The sequence below is a fragment of the Diceros bicornis genome, chromosome 4 (genome assembly GCF_020826845.1).
Source record: "Diceros bicornis minor isolate mBicDic1 chromosome 4, mDicBic1.mat.cur, whole genome shotgun sequence".
In the NCBI taxonomy this organism is placed as follows: domain Eukaryota; kingdom Metazoa; phylum Chordata; class Mammalia; order Perissodactyla; family Rhinocerotidae; genus Diceros; species Diceros bicornis.
Window position 1 is genome coordinate 49,512,086 of NC_080743.1, and position 13,608 is coordinate 49,525,693.

The 13,608-nt window shown below is 46.7% G+C and overlaps 1 protein-coding gene across 1 annotated transcript in view; it reads right to left on the minus strand.

The window, feature by feature from the left end:
- VTCN1 (V-set domain containing T cell activation inhibitor 1) overlaps positions 1-7,648 on the minus strand; it is a 40,948-nt gene extending 33,300 nt beyond the window's left edge. Inside the window, exons 1-2 of the mRNA XM_058536165.1 lie at positions 7,523-7,648; positions 6,262-6,516 (exon numbers count right to left, since the gene is read on the minus strand). Of these exons, the coding sequence (XP_058392148.1) occupies positions 6,262-6,516; positions 7,523-7,648 (381 nt within the window). The remainder of the gene's footprint in view (positions 1-6,261; positions 6,517-7,522) is intronic.
- Positions 7,649-13,608: the final 5,960 nt, after the last annotated feature.

Below are 13,608 nucleotides of genomic sequence, written 5' to 3' on the forward strand. Positions count from 1 at the left end.
GGGGGATATTTTGACATCTTGGAGAGATAATAGGTAAACTAACTGAAATTACAACAGTCCTGTGGTTCTGAGGCACAGAGCCATGGTAGCGTTCTCTCAGTGTGTTTGGACAGCCGGATGGGACATCTAGGGTTCTGGGCTCAGCAGCATAAACTTCAGTTGAGGCCCTAACAGTACACAGCTCCCTTCTTCACTGCCATAGCAGCATTAGAGGAGCAAGCTCATTCCTAGACTTTTTCATTATTTGCCTTATGATTTTACAATGCCACATTTTATGTTGGAATTGGGGCTGGGAAAGTGCAATGAACTATTTGCTGCAAGGGAAAAGAAAGAATTGGAGAGGGGATAGAGTGCAGAGAATGAGAAGGTGGGTAGAGTGGTATTATCTGGGGCTGTGTTTGTCCAGATGTCTTCTGCACATTCAATGAGGCCGTGGAGCCAAGAGCACAATATGAGACCCATCCGACTGGTCCAGGCCCCAGAACTTGCCCTGCTTCTACAATATCTTAAGGCAGATTCAGAGAAGATTACTATTTTTACATTCGGCTGCCAAGATTTCTGGGCTTCCTTTCAAACCCTTAAAAAAGGGTCTTTTTCCTATCCACTTTAACCAATTATACAGCATTAGCAAGAACCTATAATTTAATCATTCCTGCAGGCACTTGAGTAACTGGAGGACAAATCAGTAGCATTTGTTCTGAAGCACAATGTTCCCAAGCAGATACCAAATTCTTTCATCTCACTTGTACCCTACACAGACTCCTCATTCTTTTGTGTATGGCCTTCCTCTAAATAATTTTCGAGGGTAAATAGTGGCAATATGTATCAGAACCTGTCTCTGTGTCCTCATTGTCCCCTGTACATTTCTCTATCACGACACTTGTCACATCGTATTGAAATGATCTGTTTGCACATTTGTGTCGCCTTTAGTCTCCTCTAAATTTCTCAAGAACAGGGACTGTATCTTTTCATTTTTGTGTAATAGGATGTTAAAGTTTCAACTGAGATTCCAAGATAGAATAAATGCTGCATATGAAAGTGAGACACCACATCACTATGCAGAGTTTGAAAAGGGAATCCTTGACAACCAGTTCCGTAACTCTTAGTCACCTCAGTCAGATGAAGGATATAAAAAGAGCTCAGAACAGGGAGCGAAGATTTGTGAAGCCATGTCTTTGGAGAAAGTTTTCTTCTGTGCTATGAGAACATACTCCTCCTCCTCCCCAATGCACAAATACAAAGTCCAATGTTGGGGTGTGGTGGGGACATGATGGACTAGAGCTGAAAACGTGCTTTGGAAATTTAATGTGATCTAGAAGAGGTGAGAGACAGAAAGCACAGAGCTGCATTTGGGAAGTCACTGCTCTTTTACGAGGCAGGAATACTCGAGTTTGTCCAGCAGGCCAGATACGCTAGAGCCATGCTGAGTCCTCACCAATAGGAATACCTGGGAGAGGGGGCACAAGCGTTGAGAGTCTTGTGGGAAGTGGACCTTCAGGCAACCAGGGGCTGAGGGGACATCAGCTAGCTGAAGGAGAGGCCAAGTTTTCATCAGATGCTTCAGCAATTTCATCACATATTTCCCTACTGAATGCACTTTAAAAGGTCAGAGGGAGATAAAAATAAAATTTTGCTTTGATCATAACCTACTGGTCATGCTGGATCAATCTATCAGTCACATTTATTCCCCTCAGTGTCAGACATAGTGCCTGACTCATCCTAGGCATTTGATAAATGCCGAACTGAGCTGATCTGATTTTGGAACATATTCTTCTGCTGAACCAAAATATGTCCACAAGGCAGCCCAACTCAATGGCAGTCCACATTTTATTTCAGGGTTATGACTCCTAACCTAATTAGCAACTAAATAAAATACACATTTAGAAATCAGCTCTTAATTATTATACATAAGTAGAAAATAGTTTTCTAGCTCCAGAGACACAATCCTATTGTAACCTATATAAAGAGCAAACATCTTGTGGTACAGTTTTTGACAATGTCATAGTCAAAGAAATATCAATCCAACAGAAGTTTAACTGAAACCAATAGATAGCTAGGAAAATATCAAAAGACATTACATGGATAATGCACAGCAAAAATTCTTTTAAAAAAATCCTCTTTCCTAACTTCTATACTTCTTATTATCTCCCCAAACTTTTCCTTTCCTGAAATTTCCCCAAAACTCTCTCTGAAATCCACTCCCTAGTCTCTTTTCCCACATAGCCTCAAAACTACTTTTTTCTCTCTCACCAGCAAATCTGCTATCCTCTCTCCTTTCTTTTATATCCTTTTCAGTCTTCTCTGCAGGGCTTACTCCATTAAACTCATAATTGTGAGTTGGAGGGTGGGGAGACTTAGCAGAAAATACCAGAGTTTCCTGAGGAATTGGATGGAGGCTGTGAATATTTCATTGTTTTCCCCTGTCACTCCATAAAAGGAAGACTTGGCAAAGGGTAGCTTTAGGAGTAAAAGGAACAACTGGCCTCTGTTTCACTACCTCTGGGATTTCCTCCACCCCACAATAACTCTCATCTTTAGCGTGAAAATAAAGTAAAACTCTAAAAATAAGAAATTTATTCCTTTGGTTTTGTTCCTGATTAAAATGTATAGTATAATATTTTATGTCATTAGTTATTGATACCAGGATGTCAGTGTATTAGTGTATTAGTTACTTTGCTGAGAGTAGTGTTGGATGGTATATTAGAAGGAGGCTAAGACATGAGAAGGAAAATCTCAAAAATGGGAAAAAGGAGGAACATTAGATATAAAACTTGTCATTTTCTTTTTCAAAATGTTGGCACAGTCCTGGAAAAATGTCATAAGCATAAATTATTATTTTGGGGAGACTAGATGGCTGGTGGGAGTTTGAGTTGGTGCAGACTTTAAGGTGGGGAGAGGGGGACAATTTGGCCGCTATATCAGAAGGTTTACAATGTGCAGAGCGAGCTTTGATCCAGGAATTATACTTCTAGGAAATCATTCCAAAGAACCAACAGAAGCATTCCCAAGAGTATTAACTATAGTGTTGATTACAATTAACATAATAACTGCCATAATAACTGGCAAATAATTGGAAGCACCTACATGTTCAACAACAAGGAACTGAGTGAATGAGTTAAGGTCCATTATTAGAAGCAGTACTCTGCAGTTGTAAAAAATCATATCATAGAAGAATATTTACATGAGAAAGGTTCCCAAAACTGATAAGTGAAAAGTAGTTTCTAAAATAATATGTACAGTGTGATACCATTTATTAATTATATATACACAGAGAAAAAAAACTGGAAGGACATATTCAGGTTATCTCTAGATTAGGAATGATATAGATTTTGATATTTTTTTCTTTTGTACTTTTCTGTATTTTCCACACTCATCCCATATTACTTTTGTAAAAAAAAAAAAAACAAGGGAAAAACACTTTAAAAAAGAAAATGCTGCTTTTTTTTCTTTAGGTTTGACCTAACTCTCTTTTAGATGGTGGGTGAATAGGCACCTTTCAATTTGATGCTCCCAGGAAGCTGTTAACTTACAACAGTTTCCTGGGTCAATGGTTTTCACTTTCTGTAGAGTTCTCACAGTAAGAGCCGGGACCTGATGCATGTGTGCTAGAAATTATACATAACTTGTTTTTCTTCATTTAAGTGAGCAGACAAGTTCCTTGTAACTGGATAGGCTGTTCACAAGCTGCCCCAGACGATGACCGAAGGGCAGCCTCAGTTCCAGAGAGCCCAGGTGAGCAGCACCAGGAGCCCCCGGAATTTTCAAATAAGCTGAACACCTCCTTCACAGTTTGACACCTTCTGGGAATGCTAATGAAAGCCACCATCCTGCAACTCACTTCTTTAAAATCTTATTTGTCTCAAGGATGGAAAGCTGGGAGGCTAGCAGGATCCTCTAGACAGATCAAACAGATTTTCTTGTAGGTCCCACACTTCCTGCCTCAGAAAATTGACATTTACATTCAGATACCACGTTTATTAGAATAAATGGAATATATTGGGGGTCAGTATTAGTGAAACTATAATTACTTTATTTGCTAAATCCATAAAAGTCCATGGAGGCTGGGTAAGTGAGGAGCACCCCTCCCAGGGCTTGGTGGGGACTCCCTCTGTGTAAGGGTATCCTGGAGTCTTGCTTCCTGGTCTCCTGATCTGCTCCCACATCAGTCTGTTTCCTAGGCTCTGGGCCAGCAGCCCATCCCCAACATTCCTTGCATACTGTCCTGAAGGAGCTGGTATGAGTAAGTACCCAAGAGACAGAGCCCCTCTACAGGGAAGCACCCCCAGAGTGGGGCCCAAGGCAGAGGTGACCGCAGTAGGGGTTTTAAATTTGGCTGGGTTTGCAGAATTGCCATGACCCTATATTAAGGTCTTTAGACAAAGACCTCCTGACCTAAGCCCATCGGAGTGATACCACGACTTTTCCATCAACTCTGGCTTCTCTCTTAGCTGCAAAGAGAATCACCAAGACTTGGTTCCTCTTCAAAAAATGGAAGAAAGAAGGAAGATGATAGGAAGTAGTTTCCCTGGACAGGCAGAAGCTGAAACCAAAGACCTGCTTCCTCTGACTGGAGTAATTCCTTGTCTAACTCTACCCTGCAGCTGGGCTTCCACCATGGCCAGCCTGGAAAACTTACCCCAGGCTTTAAGACTCCCCTGGGATCTAGAAGCAGCTCCCTCCCCACAGCACTTGCTAGTGCAGGACTCACCCTACTATGTGTTAGAGGGCTTTATCCTGATCCCAAAGCTTATGCCAGCCGCTTTAAAGGATAATTGTCCCTATGCTGTTATATTCTGTTCCTGGACCTGAGGCTTTTTGGCAAAGGGTAGAGCCAATCACTGAATATAGGGAATGAATGAAAGGACACATACCCGAGGCAGGTGCCTCATACCCTGGAGGGAGAGCCTGGTGGTTTCGAGTTGTGTGGGGCAGCAGAGGAGGGAAGCGGCTATCATCAGACCTGGACCCGGCATAGGGAAGCAGAGGCCAACTCCAGGAGATTGGACCAGTGTCACAGAGGGAGCAGGGAGGGCGGTAAATCAGGAGAGTGTAGTGTCACGGAAACCAAGAGAAGAAAGTATTTCAGGAAGGAGGTAGCGGGACATCTGTGTTGAATGCTGTTGTGAAAACAGGTAAGATCAGATCAGAGAAGTCAGCATTAGATTTGGCGTGGACAGCAGCAATGTCTTGCTATAGTGGGGACAAAATCCAACTAGATTAAGTAGAGGAGAGAAAAATAGAAGAATACGTGGTTTACAATAAGCGTCTGCTAAGTGCCTTATCCGTATTAACTCACATAGTTCCACAATCTTATGATGTGAATTCTAATGTCATCTCCATTTTACAGACGAGGAACCCAGGCACAGAGAGGATAAATAACCTGCTCAAGGCCACACGGCTAGAAAGTGGCAGAGCTGGGATTCCTCTAGGCAGCCTGGCTCATCTGTGCTGGGAACCACATCGCACTCCCTCTACAAGGCCGGCACGTCAGTAAGATCGGTACCTCCAGACAGCTCTTTCAATAAGTTTGCTGAGGAGGGAAAAGAGAGAGAGAGTGGAAGCTAGAGAGGTGGTGGAGCCAAGAGAGGGTTTTTGTTTAAGACAGAAAACACTGGCATCTGGGGTGCATGCTGACAGGGATAACAGAGAAGCGGAGGAGAGATGGATGCTGCTGTCTGGAGGAGGCGAGATGGGAGGGATCCAGGGCACAGAGGGGTTGGATCCAGGGCCCTTTGGTAGGAGCCGGGCTTGTCCTCTGGTACCATGAAGGGAGGCAGAGAAAAAGGGCACAGACGAGTGTAGCAGGGAGTTTTTGAAGCGAAAAGATGAAGGAGTACCTGTGTGCTGGCTCCTGTTTCCTCAGGGAAGGGTAAAGCAAGATAATCATCTCAGACTGCGCAGAGGTGGGGCGGCTCACAAGAGGACTGAAGAGAAGAAGGTGTGAAATTGCCATTTGGGTCGGGGGTGGAAGAGGACACAGTGAGGAGCCCTAGCAGGCTGGAAGAGGCAATTCAATACTCCTCAACTTGATGGATGCTCTCTCTGTCTCTCAAATCTTTCATGGTTTTTATTCTATGAAATTCTTCGTTCTAAATCTGCAGAAAAAGGGAGGAAACCGTCTGTCCTTTCTCCCATTACTGCCGTGCTGGGAGTAGTAGGAATACATTTGGAAGAGATGTGTTAGTAAATCTGAGACATTCCAGGCAGATGGTTGGATGGTGGAGTGCTAATATAAAGAGAAATATAACCTGGGTTTCTTACCTGCAGAAACTTCATGTTTTTTCCTTTGTTTTCATCAAGGCCCATCTGTCCCTCTTTAGAACGTGTCTCAAGGAGACGTGGAATGATAAATGATCCTGGGTGAAATTGATCTCTATCTGGATTAAATTCTTGTGCTCTCCCTGAGGAATCCAGGGGCCCAGAGAAGACACTAATGCGTTGCTTCTGGAACTTACGCACCTCAGAGTCACCTGGACCTGTTAAAACACGCTGCTGGGCCCCACTCCTGGTGTGTGTCTGGAGGGGGCGTGAGAATCTGCGTTTATAACAGGGCCAGGAGATGCTGCTGCTGGTGAAGAGACCAGACTCTGAGTGTAGAGTGAGTGTTACCATCTGGACCATGGCCAAGGATTTTCCCACGTCTCACAGAACAAGGACTAGAAAAGAGGGTATCTCAAGTCCACTGAAATTCCAGAAGAATTTGAACACGAAAGTCCCTTAAACCCAGCTGCTACTGTTGGACTTGTCATTCCCCTCCCTCCCCAAAGTCACTTTGTTATTCTGTAAAAACAATGGGAGGGAAATATTGAATTAGAGTAACTAACACTTAAAGTGCTAACTATGTGCAAGGTGCTGCTCTGAACACTTTACATGTGTGAACTTGTTTAGTCTCCACAACAACTTGGAGGGTGGTGCTATTATTAACCCCAATTTTCGGAGGAGGAAATGAAGGCACAGGGAGGTTAAGTAACTTACTTGCGGTCAACCAGCTAGGAAGTGGAGAGCTAGAATGTGAACACAGGTCAGACCAACTCCACTACCAACATTATTTCCACTTTTTCCTATGTCAAAGGTAAATATGGATGAAGCTTTGGTCTCTCAGATTTAGGGAGATTACGGTCACTTCTTATTCCCACACTCCCTCCTCTAGAGCAGCTACCTGAAACAACACAGACCAGCGGCTGACGATCCACAGGCTCCAGCCTGTTCTGCGGACAGTTCCCTCCTCCGCCAGCTAAGAACTCTGCCCTGGCAGTCACTGGTCCCTGAGTAAGTGAGTTTTGCCAATGATGAGTTGGGTTCTGCTTTAGATGGCAGAGCTTAAAGTTCTGTTCTAAGTGAGGCAGAGCTGATTAGAAAGATAATTTTCTAATAAATGCGGTATAGAGGTCTAGGTGGGAACTTGTGGCTTCCTGCCATTGGCTGGCTGGGAGACACTGAGCAAGTTGTCTTGCCTCAACATTTGCATCTATGGAATAGAGATAATTAGGAGTGTGGGGCAGTCTAGCTCATTAGCCCTTACTGAGTGCTTGGTCATACACGTCCACAGCTCCCACTGCCCCCGGAAGGCTATGGCTCTTGACGCCAGCACGCTCAGCAGGAAGATGGAGATGCTGAGCTTGTTCACATAAGGACCTCCCAGACTCATCTCACCCCCTAATGCTTGATGCTGGCAGAGCCAGACATTTATTCTAACCCTTAGTCATCTTCAGTCTTTTACAGAAGGATTGTGTCTCAGACTCATAGACAACAAAAGGTGGGGTGGACTTGATTGTTTTTTCTAAAACAAGAATCTGGAAAACTCTATGAATATTCTCAGAGTGTAGTTAGAGTTAACTGTCTTTAAGAGACTCCAGTGGCAATTCATCCAAAGTATACCATCACTAGAATACCTATTTCAGGGATGGGAGAGCCAGTGGAGTCATGGAGTTGAGGCTAACAAGATCTTATGGAGAGCCAGCCATGTATCGGGCATTGTAGACAGAGTTACAAATAATGACTCTGGCAATAGCTAACATTTACAGAGCTCTTAGGATGTACCAGACACATAATTATCACATGTCATTCACGCAACCCTAGGAGTTAGGTACTATTATCAGCCCATTTTATAGATAGGAAAATTGAGGCTCACAGAGGGTAGGTGTTCAAGATGGTATGAGGATTCACCCAGGCAATCTGGTCCCAGAGCCCAGATGCATAGCCAGGGTGCTATACTGCCTCCGTACAACAACAAACCAGACACAGTTCAGACCCTCAAGGAGATAACCCCACTGAGGGAAACAGACGAGCACCAGGAACAGATATTCATCAACATGGCCAACCACGAATATAAAAGGAGCAATTAATTGTAATTAGAAAGATCCCAGAAGACTTCAACGTGGAAGTGGTATTTCAGCTGAATGTTGAAAGAAATGAGTAGCATTGCAACAGATGGGGAAAGAGCACCATGCTTAGAAGCTAATGGACCCCTGATGGGGGCAGGAACACAAGTGCCACCTGTTTTAGTTTTTCTTCCAATGTGCAATTTACCTCATTTTCCAGCGTCCTGTCCTGTTCATGAGGATGGATTCTGAAGGCCTTGAAGCCTCAGATTTTGCAGGCTCAGAGCGTCTGAAAGTTGGGCCCGTCTTCTCATATCTCAGTGGGGTTTTAAGTGTCAATGTGGCCTGTGCTGAGATCCTCCCTAAGCCAGGCCTCTGATGGTAAGATTTGCTCACCAGGCAAACTTGCACAGTCTTGCCATTTTCTCTGGCCATGAAAGTCTGGTGTGTCTGAGCCAGCAACCAGCTTGAAAACTTGGGGGCAATAGGAAACCAAAATTCCAGAGCAAACTCCCCGAGCCTCCCTTGTTCTAGCCTCCCTCATTCTCTGTTTCATCCACCTTCCTCTGGTAGAAAGATTCATGCTCCTTCTCCACCCAGTGGCTTCCTTCCTTTAACATGTCTTCATCAATCCCATTGTTGCTGGTGCTTATCCCCAATCTTAAATGCCCCAAAGAGCTCTCTTCAGATAGAAGAGCTAGAATGGGCCGGATGAAGAATCCAGTGAAAAGGAAGGAAGGAAGGAAGGAGGGAGGGATGGAAGGAAGGAAGGACAGCAGGATAACAATTTGAGATTTGTGCAAGTTGGGCCTCACTTCTGCTTTAGCTTGTGTCTCTGTTTTCTGGAAGGAGAGCTGACAAATGTCACAGCTATCTGATGTTCTCTGCTGACTGTGGACACTCAGTGCACCCATGAGCCCTCATTCTGCCTAGACTCAGAGGATCCCTGTCCCTTCTTGGCCTCATTTGGGTGCAGGAGCTACTTGACAGCATGTCCCCCCTTTCTGGGCAAAGCTACGTGAGTTCTGCTTAAATGTTGCACAGGCCATATTCTTGTCTGCATATCCCCATCAGCACCATGCCTTACTGGGCCTGTATGGCCCCCCTGCCAGCCCTGGGTGCCCCATGAAACTCTGCTCTGTTGACATCCATAAGATTTCTCTATCCTGGTCTCTTCCTACCTCTCCTGCCATTTACTCTCAGCTCTTTCTTTGACTCGTCTTCCTCTGCCCACCCTGAAATGTCGGTGTTCTCCAGCTTCCCATCCCTGGCCCCTTGCTCCTCTCCCTCTATGTGCTCTCCTTAGAAGACCATTCTCTGCCTGTGAGTTGTTGACTCCCAGACTGATATCTCTGGCCCTGACCTTTCCTGGTTTCAGCCTCAAGCCTTCTGCTGCCCGGGAGCATCGCCACCTGGAGGTCCCGGGGAAACCTCCAATTCGACATGTGCCAAAGTTAACTAACTCTCATCTCTCTTCCCCAATGCCCTCTGTCCAATCCAGTAACATGTGTGTCATTGCAGACTCCACCCTTTGCCTCACCTACTCCTATTCTGCACAACCCTACCTGCTCCTCCATTCATTTATCAAATAGCACCCATTTTAAGTCAGAAATGTTTCTTGAATGGATTGCCCCCCTCTAGATCTCTTCTATCATTCTCTATTTCAGGTCCTTATCATTCCTCATACTTCTGACTGCAACTGTTTCCCTCCTCTTTCACCTGGCCTCCAGGCTCCCTGCCCTCATATCCATCCTCCATGTTGCCTCTGGAGTAACCCACCTAAGATGAAAACCACCAAGGTTCCTCTGCTTGAGAGCCTTCAATGCCTCCTCATCACCCAAACAAATTGCCAGCTCTGAGTCTGGTAGATAAGGCCCAGCATGATCTGGCTCCTCCTCTCCAGCCTCAAGTCAGCACATCCTGCCTCACACTTCCCGCTCTGAAGATGATACAGAGCAGCTTCTAGCTTTCCAACTTCCCATGCTGGGTTATGAGTTCTATTCTATCCTATCCTATCCTGTCCTATCCCATCCCATCCCATCCCATCCCATCCTATCCTAGCCTATCCTATGCTATCCTGTCCTCTGCCTAGAGTGTCCTTCCTACCCTTCTTCACCTGGATCACACTAACTCATCCTTCAAGACTTAGCCCAGCCATCACCTGGCTCAGGAAACCTTCGTTAAAGCCTCAGGTTAGGGAAGTGCTCCTGTTGCATCCTGCTCTTATTGTCTCAGGATTTATGAACAGCATGATGGAATTATCTCTTTGGGAGTCTTTTTGCCCTATTAGGCTATAATCTTGTCAGTGTCTTAGCCGCCTTTGCCTCCTGCCTCATCCAATGCGCAACACTTAGTAGGTGCTCAGTTAATGTTGTTCACCAGAACGTAACCCCTTCAGAGCAAGGGCCATGGCTTTTCCACCCTTGGACTCCTAGCAGGCACTCAACAAATGTTCCAAGAGTGAATGCTGCTGCCATTGACAGCCATGATGTGATGAGGGGAGGAGGATTCTGACCACCCAACTCCTATATGTACAAAGGATCTCAGGGACCGTGGAAACTGCACCCCAGCATTCCATCCCTGAGTGACAGGCATTTTGAGAGTGAGATTTGAAGGTATTAAGCTCTCTGGTAATTATTTAAAAGAATAATCCACTAGGTCCGCAGATGATGGCAGGCTGTTGCATGAGCTCTCCCATAGCACAAATGGTCATGATCACCTCAATAAAAGGTATTATTATGAATTAAAGAAATTATGACAAAGAAAGAGGGTTTGTTGGGGTCAAGAGTGGACACTGGGTTCCCTCAGGTGGGTTCCACCTGCATCCCTGGGACAAGCTCTCCAGACCTTTCTTCCCCCCGAAGCTGCCCATTGACCCTCTTCCTGGCAGCCTCTTTGCACAAAGAATCTGCTGCCTTTGTGGCTTGTCACTGCTTTTGCAACTGCAGAGCATGAATAGCTAAGGAGGCATGCTGGGGCCAACAAGAGGAGCCTCTGTGGATTCCGATGGGTCTCTAAAGGGTGGGGGAATCCACATTTTGAACACTCACCTCCTGCTAATCCTCCCGCAAAACCAGTCAGGCCGGTTGTAATGTATTATTAGAAAGCCCACACATCCATCCTTGGAACAACAGAGCCACTTGTTGCATGAGGAGTGTTTCACATCTATGGAACCAAGGAATGGAGAATGGGGGCCGAGGAGCTGGGCCGCGCAGGGGCAGGAAGCTGGGGCAAACTGCTCAGGGCAGAGAGCATGGGTTTCAGAATTAGGTAGATTGGCTTTAAAGGCTGCTCTGCCTCTTACACGCTGTGTGGCCTGGAGCACATGACTTAACTTCTCTAAGGTGATAATTAACCCTCACAGGCTGCGGTGAGGATTAAAAGACACTACTTACTGTAACGCACCTAGCCAGGGGCATAGAGACAGAAGGTGCTGGCAACACACTGGCTCCTTGGGACATTCTCGCAGGGCAGAAAAGTCCTGATGGCAGCCCCCCACCTGCTGCTTCTCCTGAAGCAGGATGTCCTTGGGGGCACAGGAAGGGGAGTGCGGCCCAACAGCCCTGTCGGTCATGCAGAGTCACCCCAACCCCTGCTGCAGAACTGGCCATTTCAGGTGGACACCAGCGAGGGAGCTGACATTTTGTTTTAAGGAAGAGAATTTTCTAGGCTGCTTCTGGGAAGTAATGTTCTCTCAGTCTCTTCACAAACTTTTTTCACTGTTTATCTGAGTTTTCCTTACCTTCCTCCCTCTCTTCTTTTCCTTACACTGAAAAGACACAAACAACGCCTAGAAACAGTGAGCGCCAGTCTTCCTAAACACCATCATGAGTTGTGACCAACATTGAATCATCAACCACTTCAGGAAAACCCTTCCTTCACTTTCCATCTCTTTCCTTCCAGAAAAGTAAGTGATGTCCGGAGGGAAGAAGAGGCAACTAGAGGTAGAAAAGTGAGAGGAGCAAAAGGCAAGGGATGGGACTTTCTTCTTTCTTCGTCTCTGGGGGGTTAGGCTCGTCCCATAAATCCTCTGAATACTCTCCATCCTCCCAGCTCTACCCATCTATTTGTACCCCAGCATTTTACAGAGTCCACTTGCTCCTCTCCTGTTGTGTCTTTATATGTCCTTCCCCAACCCCGTCCCAGCCCCCAGTGGGGAGAGACTCTGGCCTTCAGCAAAGGTCTGTTTTCTCAGCAGCGGCAGCAGCAGCAGGAGCAGCAGCAGTGGCAGCAGCAGAGGTCTCCTCTCCAAGGAGCCCCCAGCAAAACTAGAGACCCCATGCTCCAGCTGGGGGGTAGACGAGGGGTGTTGGTGTGAATTACTCAGCAGTACCAAGAAATCACACCCACAGAGAAGAGTCGAAGCAGGCTCACCTCCTTCATCCTGGGGGCTCTATAGAGGGTCCCCCTGCATCCCACCCATCACCAATCATTGATTCCCTTCCATCCCACCAACCAGCCCCATGCCACCCTGCTCGTGCTCCCACAAGAACCTTGATGTCCTAGTGGAGCTCCCAGCCTGGCACACACACTCCTTGGTTCAGAGCCACCACGGCAGATTTCAGCCCTTTATGGCAGGCCACCTGCCAAAAACCAACCTAAGGCTGAATAGGTGCCCTGAGTGGCTGGAGTGTGATGTTAAGTCGAGTCCAGTTAGGCTCTTGTCTGGCCAGGCTCCTGCCAGCCCAATGCTGCATCAGACAAATGTACAGGTGGGGACCTGTGAGCCAGCCCAGCAGTCCTCAGCAACCCCCAAAAGACCTCACCCCTTTCCCTTCACCTGTAAGAATAGAGAAGAGTGCACTACCTCCAGAAGATGATCTGCCCCAGGGAAGCCATGGCGAGGGGAAGGGCCCCTTCCCACAGCAGGCTGGGTGCTGGGGTGCGTGGAGCTGCCACTGCCCTCCCGGTGCCGTGACTCACAGCCAGCGCCCGTGTGCTGGCCTTAAATAATGTGCTCAGGCCGGGAGCGGTGTGTGCAGCTGTGGATGGCTCAGGTATGAGGAAACGGCGCTGCTGTGCAGAGGTCCCCCCAGGCACAGGGGCTCCCCGCCAGCCAGGGAGGCCAGGCACCAGAGCTGCCCTTCCAAGCCTTGAGCTGGGGAGAGGGCGGGAGGAAATCTCCCCAGGCCCCTGCTTCAGGGCTTGTATTCCGCACACGTATTTTCCTCCTGACTCTGTGGAAGGGAGCACGAGGGATGGAGATTTAGTCTCCAAATAAGAAAGGAGTGGAACAGCTCAAAGTTGGGGCTGTGCCAGGAAGCTGGGAGGCTGGGAGTCTCCATCC